This window comes from Bos grunniens, chromosome 6 (assembly GCF_055505025.1).
Source record: "Bos grunniens cultivar Pamir isolate PY7600 chromosome 6, Bosgru_T2T1.0, whole genome shotgun sequence".
Lineage (NCBI taxonomy): Eukaryota > Metazoa > Chordata > Mammalia > Artiodactyla > Bovidae > Bos > Bos grunniens.
This window is the reverse complement of record NC_141170.1, coordinates 45,995,247-46,012,889: the sequence shown is the minus strand read 5'-3', so window position 1 is coordinate 46,012,889 and position 17,643 is coordinate 45,995,247. Positions and strand designations below refer to the sequence as shown.

Genomic DNA, 17,643 nt, shown 5'->3' with positions numbered 1-17,643 from the left:
AGTCAAGGCTATGGTTTTTCCAGTGGTCAATATGGATGTGAGAGTTGGACTGTGAAGAAGGCTGAGCGCTGAAGAATTGAAGCTTTTGAACTGTGGTGTTGGAGAAGACTCTTGAGAGTCCCTTGGACTGCAAGGAGATCCAACCAGTCCATTCTGAAGGAGATCAGCCCTGGGATTTCTTTGGAAGAAATGATGGTAAAGCTGAAACTCCAGTACTTTGGCCACCTCATGTGAAGAGTTGACTCATTGGAAAAGACTCTGATGCTGGGAGGGATTGGGGACAAGAGGAGAAGGGGACAACAGAGGACGAGATGGCTGGATGGCATCACTGACTGGATGGACGTGAGTCTGAGTGAACTCCGGGAGTTGGTGATGGACAGGGAGGCCTGGCGTGCTGCGATTCATGGGGTCGCAAAGAGTCGGACACAACTGAGCGACTGATCTGATCTGATCTGACCAGGGCCCATTGTGATCTGACAGTGAAAGTTAGTCTCTCAGTCATGTCCAACTCTTTGCAAGTCTTTGAACTGTAACCCACCAGGGTCCTCTGTCCATGGGGTTTTCCAGGCAAGCGTACTGGAGTGGGTTGCCATTTTCTTCTCCAGGGGATCTTCCCAATCCAGAGATCAAACCCACATCTCCTGTGTCTCCTGCATTGCAGGCAGATTCTTAACCTGCTGAGCTAACATTGCTGCATGCAAACTCTTTAGTTGCCGCATATGGAATCCAGTTCCCTGACCAGGGATCGAACCCTGGCCCCCTGCATTGAGAGAACGGAGTCTTAGCTACTGGGCTACCAGGAAGGTCCTTGTTGTATCACTCTGCAAAGTACTTTTTTTTTTTCTTCCTGAATGGGAAACTTTATTTTGTTGGAGTAGTAGGCAGGGGTCCAGTCTTAGAACTTCTGAAATTGCATCTTGGTGCCAGCAGCCTTGGCGAAGTCCATGTTGAAGCACATTGTCTTGCTCAGAGGCCAGCACTCACCCACTGTGGCAATATTGAGGATCTTGACATCCCTAAAGCAGGAGGAAAGGTGCATGGACATATTCTTACGGTACGAAGCGGTTGGTGCTTTTGGGTAGTGGAGGTAGTCTCAGTGATGCCAGTGGTCCTCTGCATCTTCATCTTAGCCACTAAACAGGATCCACACTTGGATGGAGATGATACCATTGGAAAAGAAAGGGCATTTCTTCTGCATATAAGTGCCCCCCAGGCTTCCTTTGGTGTATTAAAGACCAGATCAATGTTCTTGTTGTATCATGGGACCGTCTTCTTGCCAGTTTCTCTAAGCAGGACCCTCTTCTTATTTTGGAAAATGATTGGTTGTGTTTCATAGGCACGCCCAGTCTGAATGTCTGCCATCTTCCTCGCCACTTGAAAAAAAGCTCTGCAAAGTATTTTTGTCCTCAGCTTACAGAAGAGGAATCTGAGACTAGGTAGTTTGTCTGCAGGTGTGTAGTGGTGGGACCAGCGTTCAAAGCCCTGTCGGTTTGATCCAAAGCCTGGAATATCTCAGGGACTGGACTGGAGTGAGAGTGGGGGATCATCGGGAGAGAAGAATGGTGAAAAAAAGTACTGTTGTTAATCTCTAGGAAAAAGGAGCTGGGAAATATTTTAGGGAGTGTTACTAGAGTCATGCTCAGAAAGGTCTACCCAAAGGATGGATTGGATATGTACAATCCTGCCCTCGCCCCCAAAGAAATATGGCTGCTTGAACTCTGCTATGCCCGAGTCATGGCTCCAGCCACATTCTGGGGATTTCAATACAAGCACATACTTAGTAGAAGAGGGAGCTTGATGCTATTGGAAAGAGCACTAAACTAGGAGGTAAGAGGTTTGGAAGTTACTTTTGGTCTTGTCATAGATGCGTGTTTCCTTTCTAGTGAAATGACATGCATGAACCTGTTTCCTTTCTAGTGAAATGAGATGCGTGAACTCACTCTCTACAGACACTTGTAAATGCTGAGAGTCTGGATGTTAATACAACTGCTTAATTTGATACAGCAAGGTGTTGCCAAAGTGAGATTACTATAGATTCTTGAATATAAGGAAAGAAAAAATTCTGGCCAATTTGAATAGATAATCTTTTAGGGAGAAAGACAATAGACAAACGTTTGTTTAGAATTGTGTTAACTTCGCTATACCTATAAAATTAAAATAACATTAAAATCAATGATATAATTTAGAAAGTTATTTCTAATGTCATATTTCATAGAAAAACAGTTTTATTCAACTTTTTTATTTGCATGCTTAATACCACTTACCTCTTGACTAATTTAACAGTTTTTCCAGAAAAATCATTTTTATCTCTACAGCTTTATTATAGAAATATTCAAATGCACCCAAAATAGAGAATGTTATAATACACCCCCATCTAGTTTTAATATTTATCATTTTGCTAATCGTTTCATCTAGACATTCTCCTGCCAACCCTTCCTACTGTGCACACATGCGTGAGCACATGCACAAGTGCACACACACACACACACACACGTTTTGGGGCCTCCTGTAGGACAAATTGTTGTAAAGAAAATACTAGACAGCATGTCGTTTTGCCCATTATATCTTGTATGCCTTTCTAATTACTAAGGACTTTTTAAAAAAACGTATCATGTCATTATTTGCACTTTGAATCTACAATTATTATTTAATACCATCTAATACCTGTTAAATATTTAAACTTCCTTAATTGTCTCTGCCTGCAATACAGGAGACCTAGGTTTGATCCTTAGGTGGGGAAGATCCCCTGGAGAAGGAAATGGCAACCCACTCCAGTAGAGTTGCCTGGAGAGTCCCATGGACAGAGGATCCTGGTGGGCTACAGTCCAGGGGGTCACAGAGAGCTGGAATAACTGAGCAACTAACTTTCACTTGTAGTTGTCTCAAAACTGTATTTTTACAGCTGGTCCGTTCTAATTAGGCCTCAAACAAGGGTCACACGGCTCTGTTACTCTTTAACACTAACTCTAATCCTCTCTCCCTTTTAAAACACACTTGTTAGAAAAATTGGGTAAAATATCCCATGTTCTGAATTTAATTTGTTTTTTGTGATGTCTTTAACTTGTTCTGTTAGCTCCTCTGTTTCTTGCAAAGCATATAGACTGAGAGACCTGCTTAGATTGAAACTAAATTGTTTCGAGCAAGAATTTTTCATAGGTGGTGCTGACACACAGTGTCAGGCTCTCCCGTTTGTGGTGATTCTCAGGTTGACAAGTGAGTTCAGGTGAGGTTGGCTCCATCCCTCCTTGGTAAAGCTCCTATCCACATTTCAGCAGCCGGTTTCAGTTTTTGCCTAGATTCCATCATAGCATTAGGGATAAGACAGGTCTCTTTTGGATCTATGTTTGATGCTGTTCCTGGCTATTGTTAGAAACCCATTCGTGTAATGTAACAGAACTCTTAAAAATTCATTCTGTAGCTATACTTTTATCTTCACAATACAATCACCTCATTCTTTGTGTTTTGTCTTTCTTTTTGCTTTTTAAAATGACATCCAACATCCAACGCTTAAGATTATAAAATTATATCACCAAAATATTATTAAATCTGTTTTAAATTTCTTTACCTCTTCCCTCTTTTGTAAAATACAGATTTAAACTTAAATTGTATGGAGAGCTCTATAATTATTCCATTCTAGCATTAACTGAAATTATTTCAGGCTGCTGTGTTTTTGTTTGCCATTTCTTTGTTGGGAAAATAAAGTAATTGAGGAAGTGCTTCCTAAGATGAGTTCTTATAAGGACTTGCATGTAAGGTAACCTTTTTTCTGAGAAATAATTTTTGGGAACAAAATCTAGCCTTATATTCAGTTATTATGATACTTTACTGAAAACTTCTTATTTTTTTAAAATTTATCTTAGTTTCATGTAACACATATATCAAAAATAAAATTTGAAGAAGGAAAAATCTAAGAAAATAAGATTTTCTTCATCTTTTCATTATCAAGTCTTATAATTTATTTAATGTGTGTGTGTATAAAACCATTAAGAGACCTCACAAGAGAAGTTTCTTTCAGATTTCATTTTAGGAAAAGTTTATGGCTTTTGCTTTCAGTGGTAAAATGTTCAGATATAATGGTACATGACTTTATTTTACATTCTTCATTTTGTATTTTTATTTCCCTTGTTCATCTACTTTTTTTCTACCTGTTTTCCTGAATTTTTCATCTTAGATAATATCCTGTTATGTGTTTATGTAAGCAATCTCAAATCCTTTTAGAAATGAGGGGGAGGGTATAAAGGCATAAAGAATCCAGTGAAAATACATGTTAATACAGGTTCACAATTAGGTTCTCATTGCATTAATATTACTTTTCATAGTTGGAACCCTTAACAGTAAATTATTTAAACTTTACAATTACTCAAACTTAATAGTTACTTAAACTTTTTCTTTACTTATAGAAATTTAAGCAGAATCCTAATTTAAAAATTTTTAGTATTCCTCTGGGTCATCCCAGTGCACCAACCCCAAGCATCCTGTATCATGCATCAGACCCGGACTGGTGATTCGTTTCACATATGATATTATACATGTTTCAACAGAGGGATGGTATGGGGAGGGAGGTGGGAGGAGGGTTCAGGATGGGGAACACATGTGCACCCGTGGCAGATTCATGTTGATGTATGGCAAAACCAATATAATGTTGTAAAGTAATTAGCCTCTAATTAAAATAAATAAATTTATACTTAAAAAAAGAAAAGAAAAATTTTTTTAGCATTAATTATTTAATTTGCCCAAGATTGAACAGTTGAGTAAGTAACAAAACTGGGGTTTGAGCCATGTCTGTCTGATGTCAGAGCACACCCACTTTCCTTTACCCTGAACACTCCAGACGGTAGAAAATGTTATTTCAGAGCTCCCAGATATGGTTAGAAACTCCCCAGGAGAAACTGGAACAATTTGTCCTAAAGAGGCCTACTATAATAGGCCTTAGGATAAGGCCTATATTTGCCCACATTAAAAAAGAACTTCTAAACATGAATTTTAATTTGCTTCCATTTCGTCTGTTTTGGATAATACAGGTGTATCCAGCTTTTTACTGCTGAAGATACCACCATTAACATTTTTGTGCATAAGTCTTTGCCCACACTTGTAGTTACTTCTTTAGAGGACTAAAGAAAGTGCTCTGAAGTACTTCTAAAGTACTTCTATTTTAGAAGTAGAATTAGGTTAAGGAAGGTAAGTATTGCTGACTCATACACCAAATTATTTTTCACAAAATGAACTAATTTAAATATCCACCAGCAGCATGGAAGTACTTACTTCATCTGATGCTTCCAGCATTGTTATCCTTTGTAAAAACTTTTTGCTAATGTGATAGTTTTTTTTTTAAATCTCATTCTTTATTTGCATTGTTTTGATTACAAGCAAGTTTGAACTTTTTATGTTTATTAGCCCTTCATATGTCTTCCTCTTCTTTGAACTCCTCTTCTTTGTCTGTTTAACTTTTGAAACCTTTTTAGTGTTTTTCTTATTCATCTGTACTTTTATACTCTTCAGATATTAAGACTTTATTGTTTTGTTACTACATATTTCTCTCAATTTTTGTTTTCTAAGGTTTATTTTTTGACACACATTTTAAGTTTTAAATATTTTAATCTGTATGTTTCCTCTCTATCTTTCATCACCTTTAATGCAGATTAAAATCCAGTCATTAAGTACATATTCTCTTATTTTTACTCTAATTCAGTTTTTTAAAAAGAAAAAATTTAACTATTTGATTTACTTGTAGTTTACTTTGGCAGATGTGCTGTGCTTAGTCTCTCAGTCATGCCTGACTCTTGCGACCCCATGGACTGCAGCCTGCCAGGCTGCTCTGTCCATGGGGATTCTCCAGGCAAGAAGACTGGAGTGGTTGCCATGCCTTTCTCCAGGGATCTTCCCAACCCAGGAATCGAACCCTGGAGACCAAAGCAGGTCTCCTGCTTTGCAGATGGAGTCTTTACTGTCTGAGCCACTTGGGCCTTTCCCCCAAATAGTTATTTTTTCTAGTCCCTTTGTTTATTGATTTGTAATGGCTATTTTTAATCATATCTTTTATTTTTTTTAAACTTATTTATTTGGCTGCCATGGGTCTTAGTTGCAGCTTGGGAATCTTCAATCTTCTTTGCAGCATGCTGGTCTTTTTTAGCTGTGGCACGTGGAATCTTTTAGTTGTGGTGTGCGGGAATATCTTTGATTCCTATTGAATCTTATTTTTGCGTTTCCTTTTCCTTTTGCAGATCCTGATCCTTGCGACTTTGTAAGGAAACGGTAAGAATATAGATATAGCACTATTTTCCCAGACTTTACTAGCTGAAAGGGGTACTCAATCTGGGGCATTTGAAGTGAAAGCCTATCTTGAGGGTTTTGAGAAGATTCCTGTTCTTTCCCTTTGTCATAAGGCCCTGTTCTAGGGGCAATTCCCTTGGGAAAAGGAAGGAAGAGAGATAAAGTGGTTAAGATAGAGATGTAGGAGAATTCTCGCTCAGGGCTTGCTTGTCGCTCAGTGCTGTGTGAGTCACTTAATAGGGCTGAACCTAAAGGTTAAGTCCCTAAAGGCACTTGGGATTCTGCACTGACCATCTCATGTCACAGATTTTGTGAAGCTCATGTTAGTGTATCTCAATCTCCTCTTGCCTCTAATTCAAAATTCAGTAGCTAATGAAATTCCAAGTCAAGTGCCCTCTATGAAGAAAAAGAAATGTGTGTGTGTGTACATGTGGTGTGTACACTAGATGTCTCCTGAAGACAGATGCTTATTCTTGATTTGGTTAAGATATATTTAGAAGAGGTAATAGAATAAAATCATTCAAGAGAAAATACCAAAGGTTCATATCAATGGCTCATATAGATGAGAAGTAAATAATACCAGATTTTATTTCTTCACTCTTTTAATAAGTGCATTGAAGTTATTCATATTGTTATTCTTTACCATCTACATTTATTGTTATTGGTTGGACTTAGTTTGCATTTTCTAAGTACTATATTTTCTAGTTGTTTTTTCCTCACGTCTTTTAGGCATTAAATACTGCTGCCTTATTTTTATGTACTACTTTGCTGTTTAAATTTTATTTTCTCACAAGAATCCTGAGAAGTTGATAGGGTGGATATAATCAACTAGATTTTCTGAGAGAAAGTGAAATTCAGAGTAATCATGTCACTTTTGTAAGATGACTAGGCAGCAAATCTGGTAGAACTAACCTTTACTGAGTATTACTGAATATCCACTTAAAATACCAAGTTACTTCAACTAAATGCATGCCAGGTGAGCAGACTCTCCTATTACTAAATAGACAGTGAAATCATTTACATCTGGAAAGCTTTTATACTTAAAAAAAGACTGTGAAGAGTGTTTCTTTAAGTGTTTCTGTTTTTGTTGTTATATTATTTCTTGCTTTCATTTGATTGGTTAATTTGGTTTGACTCTGTGAGAAAATTTTGTTCTGTATTATTTGTGCCTGTCCCAATTCTCTAAATAATCTTGTTAAACAAATGTGCTGTACCTGATGCTTTTAAAAGAAATATTTAGTATAAGCAAAATATACACGGGTGTTCAGTCACTCAGTCATGTCCAACTCTTTGCAATCCCATGGACTATAGCCCCCCAGGCACCTCTATCCATGAGATTTTCCAGGCAAGAATACTGGAGTGGGTTGCCATTTCCTACTCTAGGATAAGCAAAATAGTCAAGTGTAAAAGAGCATTCTGACGGAAAGACAGAATTATTTGGATTACCCCATCAATTCAGACATGAAATTGTTTCTTAATTGTTGCTATATAAACATATGTTTTTTGCTCTGCTCCTAAAGTAAGAATTTCCAAAATTTTGTTAGCTATTGGCAAACTACAGGAGATTAATTATCAATGAAGACATGGAACAGCAAAGTAATCCTCATTAAAAAAGAAATCTGCCTTCAAGAGTTCAGATCCCTCCACCACATTCTTGTGTTTCTGCACAGGATCACGAGTAGATGTTGTAAGGTCATGTAATACTTGAGAGAGAAGACAAGCCTGCATTAAGATGAAGAGATGTAGGTTGAAGACGTGGCTATGGTGACACAATGCACAATAAGTGAATGAAAAGGAGAGATTAGTCAGACCTTCACGATTAGCAGGAGTTAATGAGATCATTTCCAATTAAAGTAACAATACAGTTTAACTATCTATATAAATAAATGGAGAAACTGTCAGTAGTCTTATATATAAAATGATGCATTAAAATAATATTATTTAGGTGGTAAAGAAAAGGTAGAAAGGGAAGAAACTGGCTTAGAGGTGATGATGGAGCCAGGAGCTAAATTGCCTGCAAAGATTCATATATAAGAAGATGTTTTGTCTGCACTATAGTTTGCTTTTTCCTCCACCTAGCCACCCTCTCTGAAAAGTTGGTTCAGGCCATCATAGCAGAGTTCGAACAGTACTTGCACAGCAAAATCATTTTTTTTTAATTGAGTAAGGGTGTAGTTTTTTTTTCCCTGGCAGTAGACATTATCTTCATTATTTCTAGACAATAGCAGACATATCTTGGGGCAGGGTGCATTGTATCAATTACATACATGTGTGTTCAATCACTCAGTCGTGTCCAACTCTTTGTGACACCATGGACTGTAACCCACCAGACTCCTCTGTCCATGGGATTTTTCAGGCAGGAATACTGGAGTGGATTGCCTTTTCCTTCTCCAGAGGGAGATCTTTCCCACAGAGGGATTGAAGCTGTGTCTCCAGCATCTCCTGCCTTGGCAGATGGACTCTTTACCACTGAGCCACATAGGAAGTCCATCAATTACATATCAGACCTCAAACATTTAACTGCTGAAGAATCTTTTGGTTATCTCAAACCACCATCACAATCTCATGTTTGGAAAGATTTGTTATTATTGTTCATTAACTTCTGCTGAGGATAGACATAATTAATCACATAGTTTCAAATAGCTGCAAAGGAGTCTGGAAAATGTAAAGGAACACATGGATAATTGGGGACCACAAACTGTCTCTGCTATAGGTGGATTCAGGATAGTCAGGGAAGTCCAAGGGAGCAGAATAGAGCAGGATGGAGGTTGAGTGGTACCCAAAGTATATTTTGCCTGTTTCATAGTTTACCTGAAGCCACAAATTCTGTCTGAAATTTTCCTATACAGTCTCTTCAACATCTAGTGCTATCAAGCATTTACAAATTTACTTTCTATGAAAATTGAGGGGTTTTGCCATTAAGTGTACATTTTACTTGGATTCTTCTGGAGACAGTACAGTCTTGGTTATATTGTGTATTTATTGTCTTTGTTTTATTGTATAGTATATTTTTAATGATTTTAAAAGTGAGAATTTGGGGTTCACAATATTTTTTAATACTTTTAGCTTTTTTTAGCACTCTTCAAATCCTGTATAATAGGACCTTGGTTTTTATTTCTCCATCAGATGAGATTTGTTTGATTACATCTAATGTAAACATATTTGTTAAGCATCCTCATTGAATTAATCTGCTGGTATTTGTTAGTTCTTTTTCTAGGAAGAGAATTCAAGATCTTTCTAGGCCTAAGAAACAATGGCGAGCCCCAGATAGGTAAGGTAATATTATGTAGTCTTGTTTGTGATGATTATTCCTTACATTCAATAAGTGTTATTTTTACCTGTCCACTTACTCTGCATCCTAGCCCCTCTGTGCTCAACTGGAGCCACTGAATCAGTATTGTCACCTCAGGTGAGTCAGCACATGGAAAGCGAACCTTAGGTCAGTAATTCTCAAATTTGTCTGCACACTGGAGTCATCTGGAAAATTTAAAAGCTACTGATTCTTGACTCCCTTGGCCTGGGGCACAGTCTAGACTTCAGGAGTGTTAAAGACTCCCCAGATGATCCTAACAGGCAGACAGGTTTGAGAGTCACTGTCCCAGGGCATATTCTACACGCACGTGACACACCTGTGTCCATCCTCCAAGTTCGGGTTTGCCGCGTCTAACATCTGTGTCTAAGCCTCTGCCGAGAGCACGCCTGTTCTCTGGGGTCTCCAGCAGGCTGGACTCGCTGGCTTTCCACTCCTGGTCACAGGACGTCCCCTTTTCTTTCTTGGTTCCTGAACAAAGCCTGATTTTTTCCCTAATCCATTGCTCTTTTATTTTCTAAATTAATGGATTTTATTTTTTAAAACAGTTTTAGACTTACAGAAAAACTAAAGTACAGAGAAAGTTTCTGTATTACCGCCCCTCCTCTAGTTTCCCCTAGTATTAACATTATTAACTTGCATTGAAAAGTGACAGTTTAGTCGCTTAGTCGTATCTGACTCTTTGCGACCCATGGATCGTAGGCTACCAGATTCCTCTGTCCAGGGGATTTCCCAGGCAAGAATACTGGAGTGGGTTGCCATTTCCTTCTCCAGGGGATCTTCCAGACCCAGGGATCGAACCCAGGTCTCCCACATTGTAGGCAGACACTTTACTGTCTGCCACCAGGGAAGTCTAATAAATTGCATTAGTGTGGTACATTTGTTACAGGTAATGAACAAATATTGAACATTATTATTAATGAAAGCCTATAGTTTACATTAGGGTTTACTTTTTGTGTTGTACAGTTCTCTGAGTCTTGACAAATGAGTAACATTGTATATTCACGCTATATTATTTTACAGAATAGTTTCACTGCCCTAAAAATTACCTGTGCTCCACCTATTGATCCCTCTCCCTCTTTCCCTTCTCTCCAAATCCCTTGCAACCACTGATCTTTTAACTGTATCTGTAAGTTTACCTTTTCTGGAATGTTACGTAGTGTCGGAATTGTACAATATATAAATTTTCAGACAGGCTTCTTTCACTTAGCAAAATGCCTTTAGTGTTCCTCCATGGCTTTTCATTAATAGTACATTTCTTTTTAGCATTGAGTAATATTCCATAGTCTGGATGTACCATAGTGTATTCACTTACCGAAGGACATGTTGGTTGCCTCTGACTTGGTGCAATTATGAATAAACCTGCTGTAAATAGTCATTTGCAGGTTTTTGTGTAGATACAGGTTTTCAGCTCATTTGGGGAAAGACCTTGGAGTACGATGACTGGATCACATGGTAAGACTATGAGCTTGGCTTTGTGAGAAGCTGCAAAAATGTCTTCCAAAGTATCGGTACCATTCCTGCCACCAACGAATCAAAGTTCCTGTTGCGTCACATCTTCCCCAGTGTTGGTGTTATCAGTGTTTTCTATTTTAGCCCTTTTAATAAATGCGCAGAGGTGCCTCGTTATTTTGATTTGCAGTTCCCTAAGGACATGATGTTGAGCGTATTACATATGCCTATTTGCCGTCTGTGTATCATCTTCTCTAAAATGTCTATTCACGTCTTTTGTCCATTTTTTAATTGGGTTGTTTGTTCTTGAAATCCCAAGCCCCAGTGGGATGGTATCTGGAGGAGAGGTCTACAGGAGTTAATTAGATCTGACCACCTGGCACAGTGCTTCACCCGAGGTGAGGTCACAGTGTGGATAAGTGATGTGCTCATTTTATGATGATCTTACTGTAATTACAGCATCCATTACATGATGGCAGAAACAACTGTCTCTAATAGATTCATTTTTGGTCCTCACCTTTTAAGACAGTAGATAAAACAGTCTTGTTCTTGTTTTAACTTCCATACATAGTTTATCGGCTCCTGATGCCTGGAAATTGTAAAATTTTATAATAGAGATAGTTCCTGAAGTGAAGTAAAATCAATAGAGAAGCCACCAAGAGCCATTTCTAAGATGTCAATTATCACTGAATTTTCTTACCATTTCTTTTCCTGTTTTTTAACAGAAAACTGTTTTGGGGAAATCAAGATCCTATTCGCCCTGTTTCCCGGAGTGCTTTGAAGGCTCAAATGACCCAAAGATTAGAGAATCTTGCCCAGTCTAAGGAAGTCTCCCACCGATATGTACCTAACAGGTTAGTATTTGTGTATTACCAGGTTGTGTGTTTTCAGAAACACAAAATTTACTAAAGATTAGGGATTCTATATCCATTTCCAATCTGATGCTACAGCAAAACTTTTCCAGAGCAACATCTAATATTTAGCTACTGCAGACTTGTATTATACCTTATAGTTTATTGGCTTATCATGATTTTGATTTTTTAATAAAATGAGGGTGTTATGCAAGGATATGTACCATAGATGGGCTTCCCGGGTGGTGCTAGTGGTAAAGAACCCAGCTGCCAATGCATAAGAGATGAGGGTTCAATCCCTGCATCAAGAAGTTCTCCTGAAGGGTGTGGCAACCCACTCCAGTATTCTTGCCTGGAGAATCTCTTGGACAGAGGAGGCTGACGGGCTATAGTTCATAATGTCACAAAGAGTTGGGCATGACTGAAGCAACAGCACACATGCCATGTACAATATATAACACTGTTGTGTTATATACTATATATAGTACAATATATAACACTTCTTTTATTCATGAAACTATGAATTTTCTATAGCACCTATGGGCTTGGTTATAATGAGGTAATTAGGGCATCTAAAAGTAATAATGTTGTTAAGACTTTTGATGCCCTTTGCAAATTTGTTTTCATTGGATATTTGTTGAATGACTGGACTTTCCTAGTTGGCGCTTTGAGGAAAGATGATAAGGTGTAGGGAAGATGGGTACAGGCATGAGGGAAGTTAAAGTAAAGAAAAAAGTGAAGATAACCATTATTTGAAGTTTGGTTTATATGATAATTGAGGTAGCCATTTCTCTACCTCCTTCAATATACAGTTTAGTTAAAAGTCAGCAAACTTTTTCTGGAAGGGGCCATATGTAAAGTTGGCCATAAATTGTCTGCTGCAACTCCGAGAAAGCACCTATCGACATATGTAAACAATTGTGCCTGTGTTCCAACAAAATCTTAGAATCTTTGCATCTATATTCATAAGATATTGATCTGTAGTTTTCTTCTAATGTCTTTCTTTTTGTAGTGTCTTTGTTTATGGTAATGCTGTCTTCATAGAATCAGTTGGAAAATGTGTAGAATTTTTTACTTCTTTGTGGGCTCCTATTACACTATTGGAGATTAGGTGCTTGGATTTGATCACTCAAATTCATGCCTGTCTCACTCACTTTCCCTTCTGCAACTTGCAGGGTTCAATATTATTATAGCTGTGGCAGAGAGTCTGTAATCTGGGAGATCCCCTCTCCTGCACTGTTTTGCCAACCTTCCAAAAGGATCCAGAAGCTGGCACAGCCCAACAGATCCAAGAGACGGTACCTGATAGACAGGTAGAGTACCTTGAGAAGCTCTATAAATTCTCATCTGATTTGATGACTGTCACAATATTGTTGTTCTTATTTGAGTATATGCAATTTCACAAAATAGAAGTCCACTTGGTTTTCAAAGGATCAGAGTGAAAAATCAGAAGTTTGCAGCAATTGTAGGTAATCAGAAGATCATCATCAATAATTACATTTGACTCAAATTGTAGTGAAGTGAAAATTTACACCATGCTCACCAGTGTCAGCCAATTCAAAAATATTCAAATGAAACATTACAGGTTTTTGCGATTCATATTCTCATATGCCCCTGTGACTATAAATCCTCTTCCTTTTGCTTTAAATGCTGGATTTCTACTTGTCTTTAAAAGATCTCTGGGTTGGGAAATCCCCTGGGGAAGGGAACAGCTACCCACTCTGGTATTCTGGCCTGGAGAATCCCATAGACAGAGGACCCTGGCAGGCTACAGCCCATGGGGTCACAAAAAGTCACAACTGAGTGACTTTCACTTTAAAAGACAGCTTTGGTGATACCTTCCACATGAGAACTATGATTGTAGTGAGGTTATTGGAAAAAATGTTAGGTTGTATTAGTGGAGTATGTACAAGGTTCACTTACAGGAGTGTGATACTACTACTGTGCACTACTTTAGAGCACATTAGGTGTGTATGTCCACTCATGGATGTTATACCTTAGGAAACTGATAATAAATTTGAGACTATTCAGATGGGAATGAATAAGATGTTGAGTCTTCTGGAAAATGAGTAATAGGAGAAATAATATGTTTAACTTAGAGAAGACACCAAGGAAACAGTAATAACTGTGTTTAAAAGGTAATAGCTGTGTTTAAAAGGTCAGCATCTGAAAGAGGAAGGGAAAATGAAAGCAATGGCACCCCACTCCAGTACCCTTGCCTGGAAAATCCCATGGACGGAGGAGCCTGGTAGGCTGCAGTCCATGGGGTCTCTTAAGAGTCGGGCACGAATGAGCGACTTCACTTTCACTTTTCACTTTCATGCATTGGAGAAGGCAATGGCAACCCACTCCAGTATTCTTGCCTGGAGAATCCCAGGGACAGGGGAGCCTGGTGGGCTGCCGTCTCTGGGGTCGCACAGAGTCAGACACGACTGAAGTGACTTAGCAGCAGCAATGTTTATTCTAGAACTTGAAGTAGAACAAGGAATTTATAGAGCAGCCAGTGTCACCTAAGTGTACAGAAATCTTTCTGATAGCTATTCAGTAGGGAAAGTGTTTATCTGGAGAAATCAACTGCTATCTCCACCCAATCCCCTGAAAATGTTCAAGCACAAACAGGAATGATGACTTTATGTGGATTTTAAAAAAGATTCCTGTATTCAGGGAGTTGAACTGGACAACTTGAGTCTTTTTCCATCATAAAATCCAGCAAAAGTGGCCCAGTTTGTCCATAAAATTTGCTTATTTATCAATTCATTCAATAAAATCTGTTAATATAGTTAAAGTATACATGTAAATTTGGTAGTTATAGATTTCAATTTATAAATGGAAAGAATACTCATCTGTCACCAATTTTTGAGACATTTTTAATGTTTCATATTAACCTACAATACCTACCTGACATTTATAGGACGGTATACCCAATAACAGCAGAACACACATTCTTCTCAAGTGTACATGAAATATTCTTTAGGATAGATCATATATTAGGTCATAAAACAAATGTCAATAATTTGAGGAGAATTGAATTCATACAATTCAATTCAATTCAATTCAATTCATACAATTCATCAGTTCTCTGGCCACAGTGAAATGAAATTAGGAACCAATAGCAGAAGGGACATTTTATTTATTTATTTATTTATTTATTTATTTATTTTTTATGGACATTTTAAATATGTGAAATTAAATACCTTCCTAAACAAAAACAATGGGTCAAAGAATGAATCACTTTGATATTAATAAAAATAAAACACAATATACCACAACTTATAGCGAAAATAGTGATTAGCGGGAAATTTTAGCTATAAATGCCTACATTAAAAAATAAAAGATTGAAAACCGTAACTTAATCTTCCATCTTAAGAAATTACAAATGAAAATCAAGCTAATTCAAAAGTAGCAGATAGAAGGAAATAATAAAGATCAGAGTAGAAACAAATAGGAACTAGGGAGATGGAGAAAAATCAACAAAATCGAACGTTGGCTCTTTGAAAAGATCAACAACAACAAAAACACTTTGGCTAGCCTTACCAAGACAAAAAGATTCAAATTACTAAAATCATGAAAGAAAGGAGCTTCCCTGGTGGCTCAGTTGGCAAAGAATCCACCTGCAATGCAGGAGACCCAAGTTCAATCCCAGGGTGGGGAAGATCCCCTGGAGAAGGATATTGCAACCCACTCCAGTATTCTTGCCTGAAAAATCCCAAGGACAGAGGAGCCTGGTGGGCTATGGTCCATGGGGTTGCAAAGAGTCAGACACAACTTAGCAACTAAACCACCAAGAGAGAAAGAAGGGACCATTCTAAGGAATCATATGCAAAAGAAGAGTTACTACTATTGATCTTATAGAGATAAAAAAGGATTATAAGGGATTACTCTGAGAAATTATAAGCTCAACAGATTAGATAACATAAATGAAACGGACAAATTCCTAGGAAGACAAACTACTGAAACTTAACTGAATAATAGAAAATCTCAAAAGACTCATAATAAGTAAAGAGATTTAATTAATAATTTTTAAAAACTTCCTATGAACAGCTCAGGAACAGATGCTTTCATTGATAAACTTAGTGATATGTGTAGAGAAGAACTAACACCAATCCTTCAGTTTCCTCCAAAAACTAGGTCATGAGCTCCATATTATTCCTGATACCAAAACCAGGAAAGGTCATTACAAGAGAACAAAATGACAGAAATATCTCTTATGAGTATGTATGTAACAGTTCATACCAAAATACTACCAAACCAAGTCTAAATATACATGCAGCAGTCCACACCAGAATACTGGGAAAACAAATCTAACAACATATAAAAACAATTATACACCATGACAAGGTTGGATTTATTCCAGCAATACAAGAATATATTGAGTTCAGCATTCTGAAATCAATGTAGTACACCAAATAGAACAAAAAACCTTCTTCAAGAGATGAGGAATACCAGACCACCTTATCTGCCTCCTAAGAAATCTATATGCAGGTCAAGAAGCAACAGTTAGAACCAGACATGGAACAACAGACTGGTTCCAAATTGGGAAAGGAGTATGACAAGGTTGCACATTATCACCCTGCTTATTTAACTTATATGCAGAGTACATCATGCAGAATGCTGGGCTGAATGAAGCACAAGCTGGAATCAAGATTTCTGGGAGAAATATAAATAACTTCAAATATACAGATGATACCACCTAATGGCACAAAGTGAAGAGGATCTAAAGAGCCTCTTGATGAAAGTGAAAAAGGAGAGTGAAAATCTGGCCTAAAACTCAACATTCAAAAAACTAAGATCATGGCATCTAGTCCCATCACTTCATGGCAAATAGTTGGGGAAACAATGGAAACTGACACTTTCTTTTCTTGGGCTCCAAAATCACTGCAGATAGTGACTGCAGCCTTGAAAATAAAAGACACTTGCTCCTTGGAAGAAAAGCAATGACCAACCTAGACAGCATATCAAAAAGCAGAGACATTACTTTGCCAACAAAGGTCCATCTAGTCAAAGCTATGGTTTTTCCAGTAGTCATGTATGGATGTGAGAACTAGACTATAAAGAAAGCTGAACACTGAAGAATTGATGTTTTTGAACTGTGATGTTGGAGAAGACCCTTGAGAGTCCCTTGGACTAAATGGAGATCAAACCAGTCAATCCTAAAGAAAACCAGTCCTGGGTGTTCATTGGAAGGACTGATGCTGAAGCTGAAACTCCAATACTTTGGCCACCTGATGGGAGGAACTGCCTCATTGGAAAAGATCCTGATGCTAGGAAAGATTAAAGGTAGGAGGAGAAGGGGACGACAGAAGATGAGATGGTTGGATGGCATCACCGACTTGATGGACATGAGTTTGAGCAAGCTCCGGTAATGTACAGGGAGCCTGGCATGCTGCAGTCCATGGAGTCACAAAGAGTCCGACATGACTGAGCAACTGAACTGAACTGAACTGAGCATGATTACCTGAATAGACTCAAAAAAAAGAACTTAAAATTTAACACACATCATACTCAACAATGGAGAAGGCAATGGCACCCCACTCCAGTACTCTTGCCTGGAAAATCCCATGGATGGAGGAGCCTGGTAGGCTGCAGTCCATGGGGTCGCTAAGAGTTGGACACGACTGAGTGACTTCACTTTCACTTTTCACTTTCGTGCATTGGAGAAGGCAGTGGCAACCCACTCCAGTGTTCTTGCCTGGAGAATCCCAGGGACGGGGGAGCCTGGTGGGCTGCCGTCTCTGGGGTCACACAGAGTCGGACACGACT

General features: G+C 38.2%; 1 protein-coding gene and 1 pseudogene across 1 annotated transcript in view; one reads left to right on the top strand and one right to left on the bottom strand.

The window, feature by feature from the left end:
* Nucleotides 1–17,643, top strand: part of SPMAP2L (sperm microtubule associated protein 2 like) — a 41,739-nt gene that overhangs the window by 8,035 nt on the left and 16,061 nt on the right. Inside the window, exons 2-5 of the mRNA XM_086405626.1 lie at nucleotides 6,222–6,252; nucleotides 9,476–9,541; nucleotides 11,758–11,886; nucleotides 13,059–13,196. Coding sequence (XP_086261752.1) covers nucleotides 6,222–6,252; nucleotides 9,476–9,541; nucleotides 11,758–11,886; nucleotides 13,059–13,196 — 364 coding nt within the window. The remainder of the gene's footprint in view (nucleotides 1–6,221; nucleotides 6,253–9,475; nucleotides 9,542–11,757; nucleotides 11,887–13,058; nucleotides 13,197–17,643) is intronic.
* LOC147370639 (small ribosomal subunit protein uS17 pseudogene) lies at nucleotides 896–1,362 on the bottom strand (annotated as a pseudogene).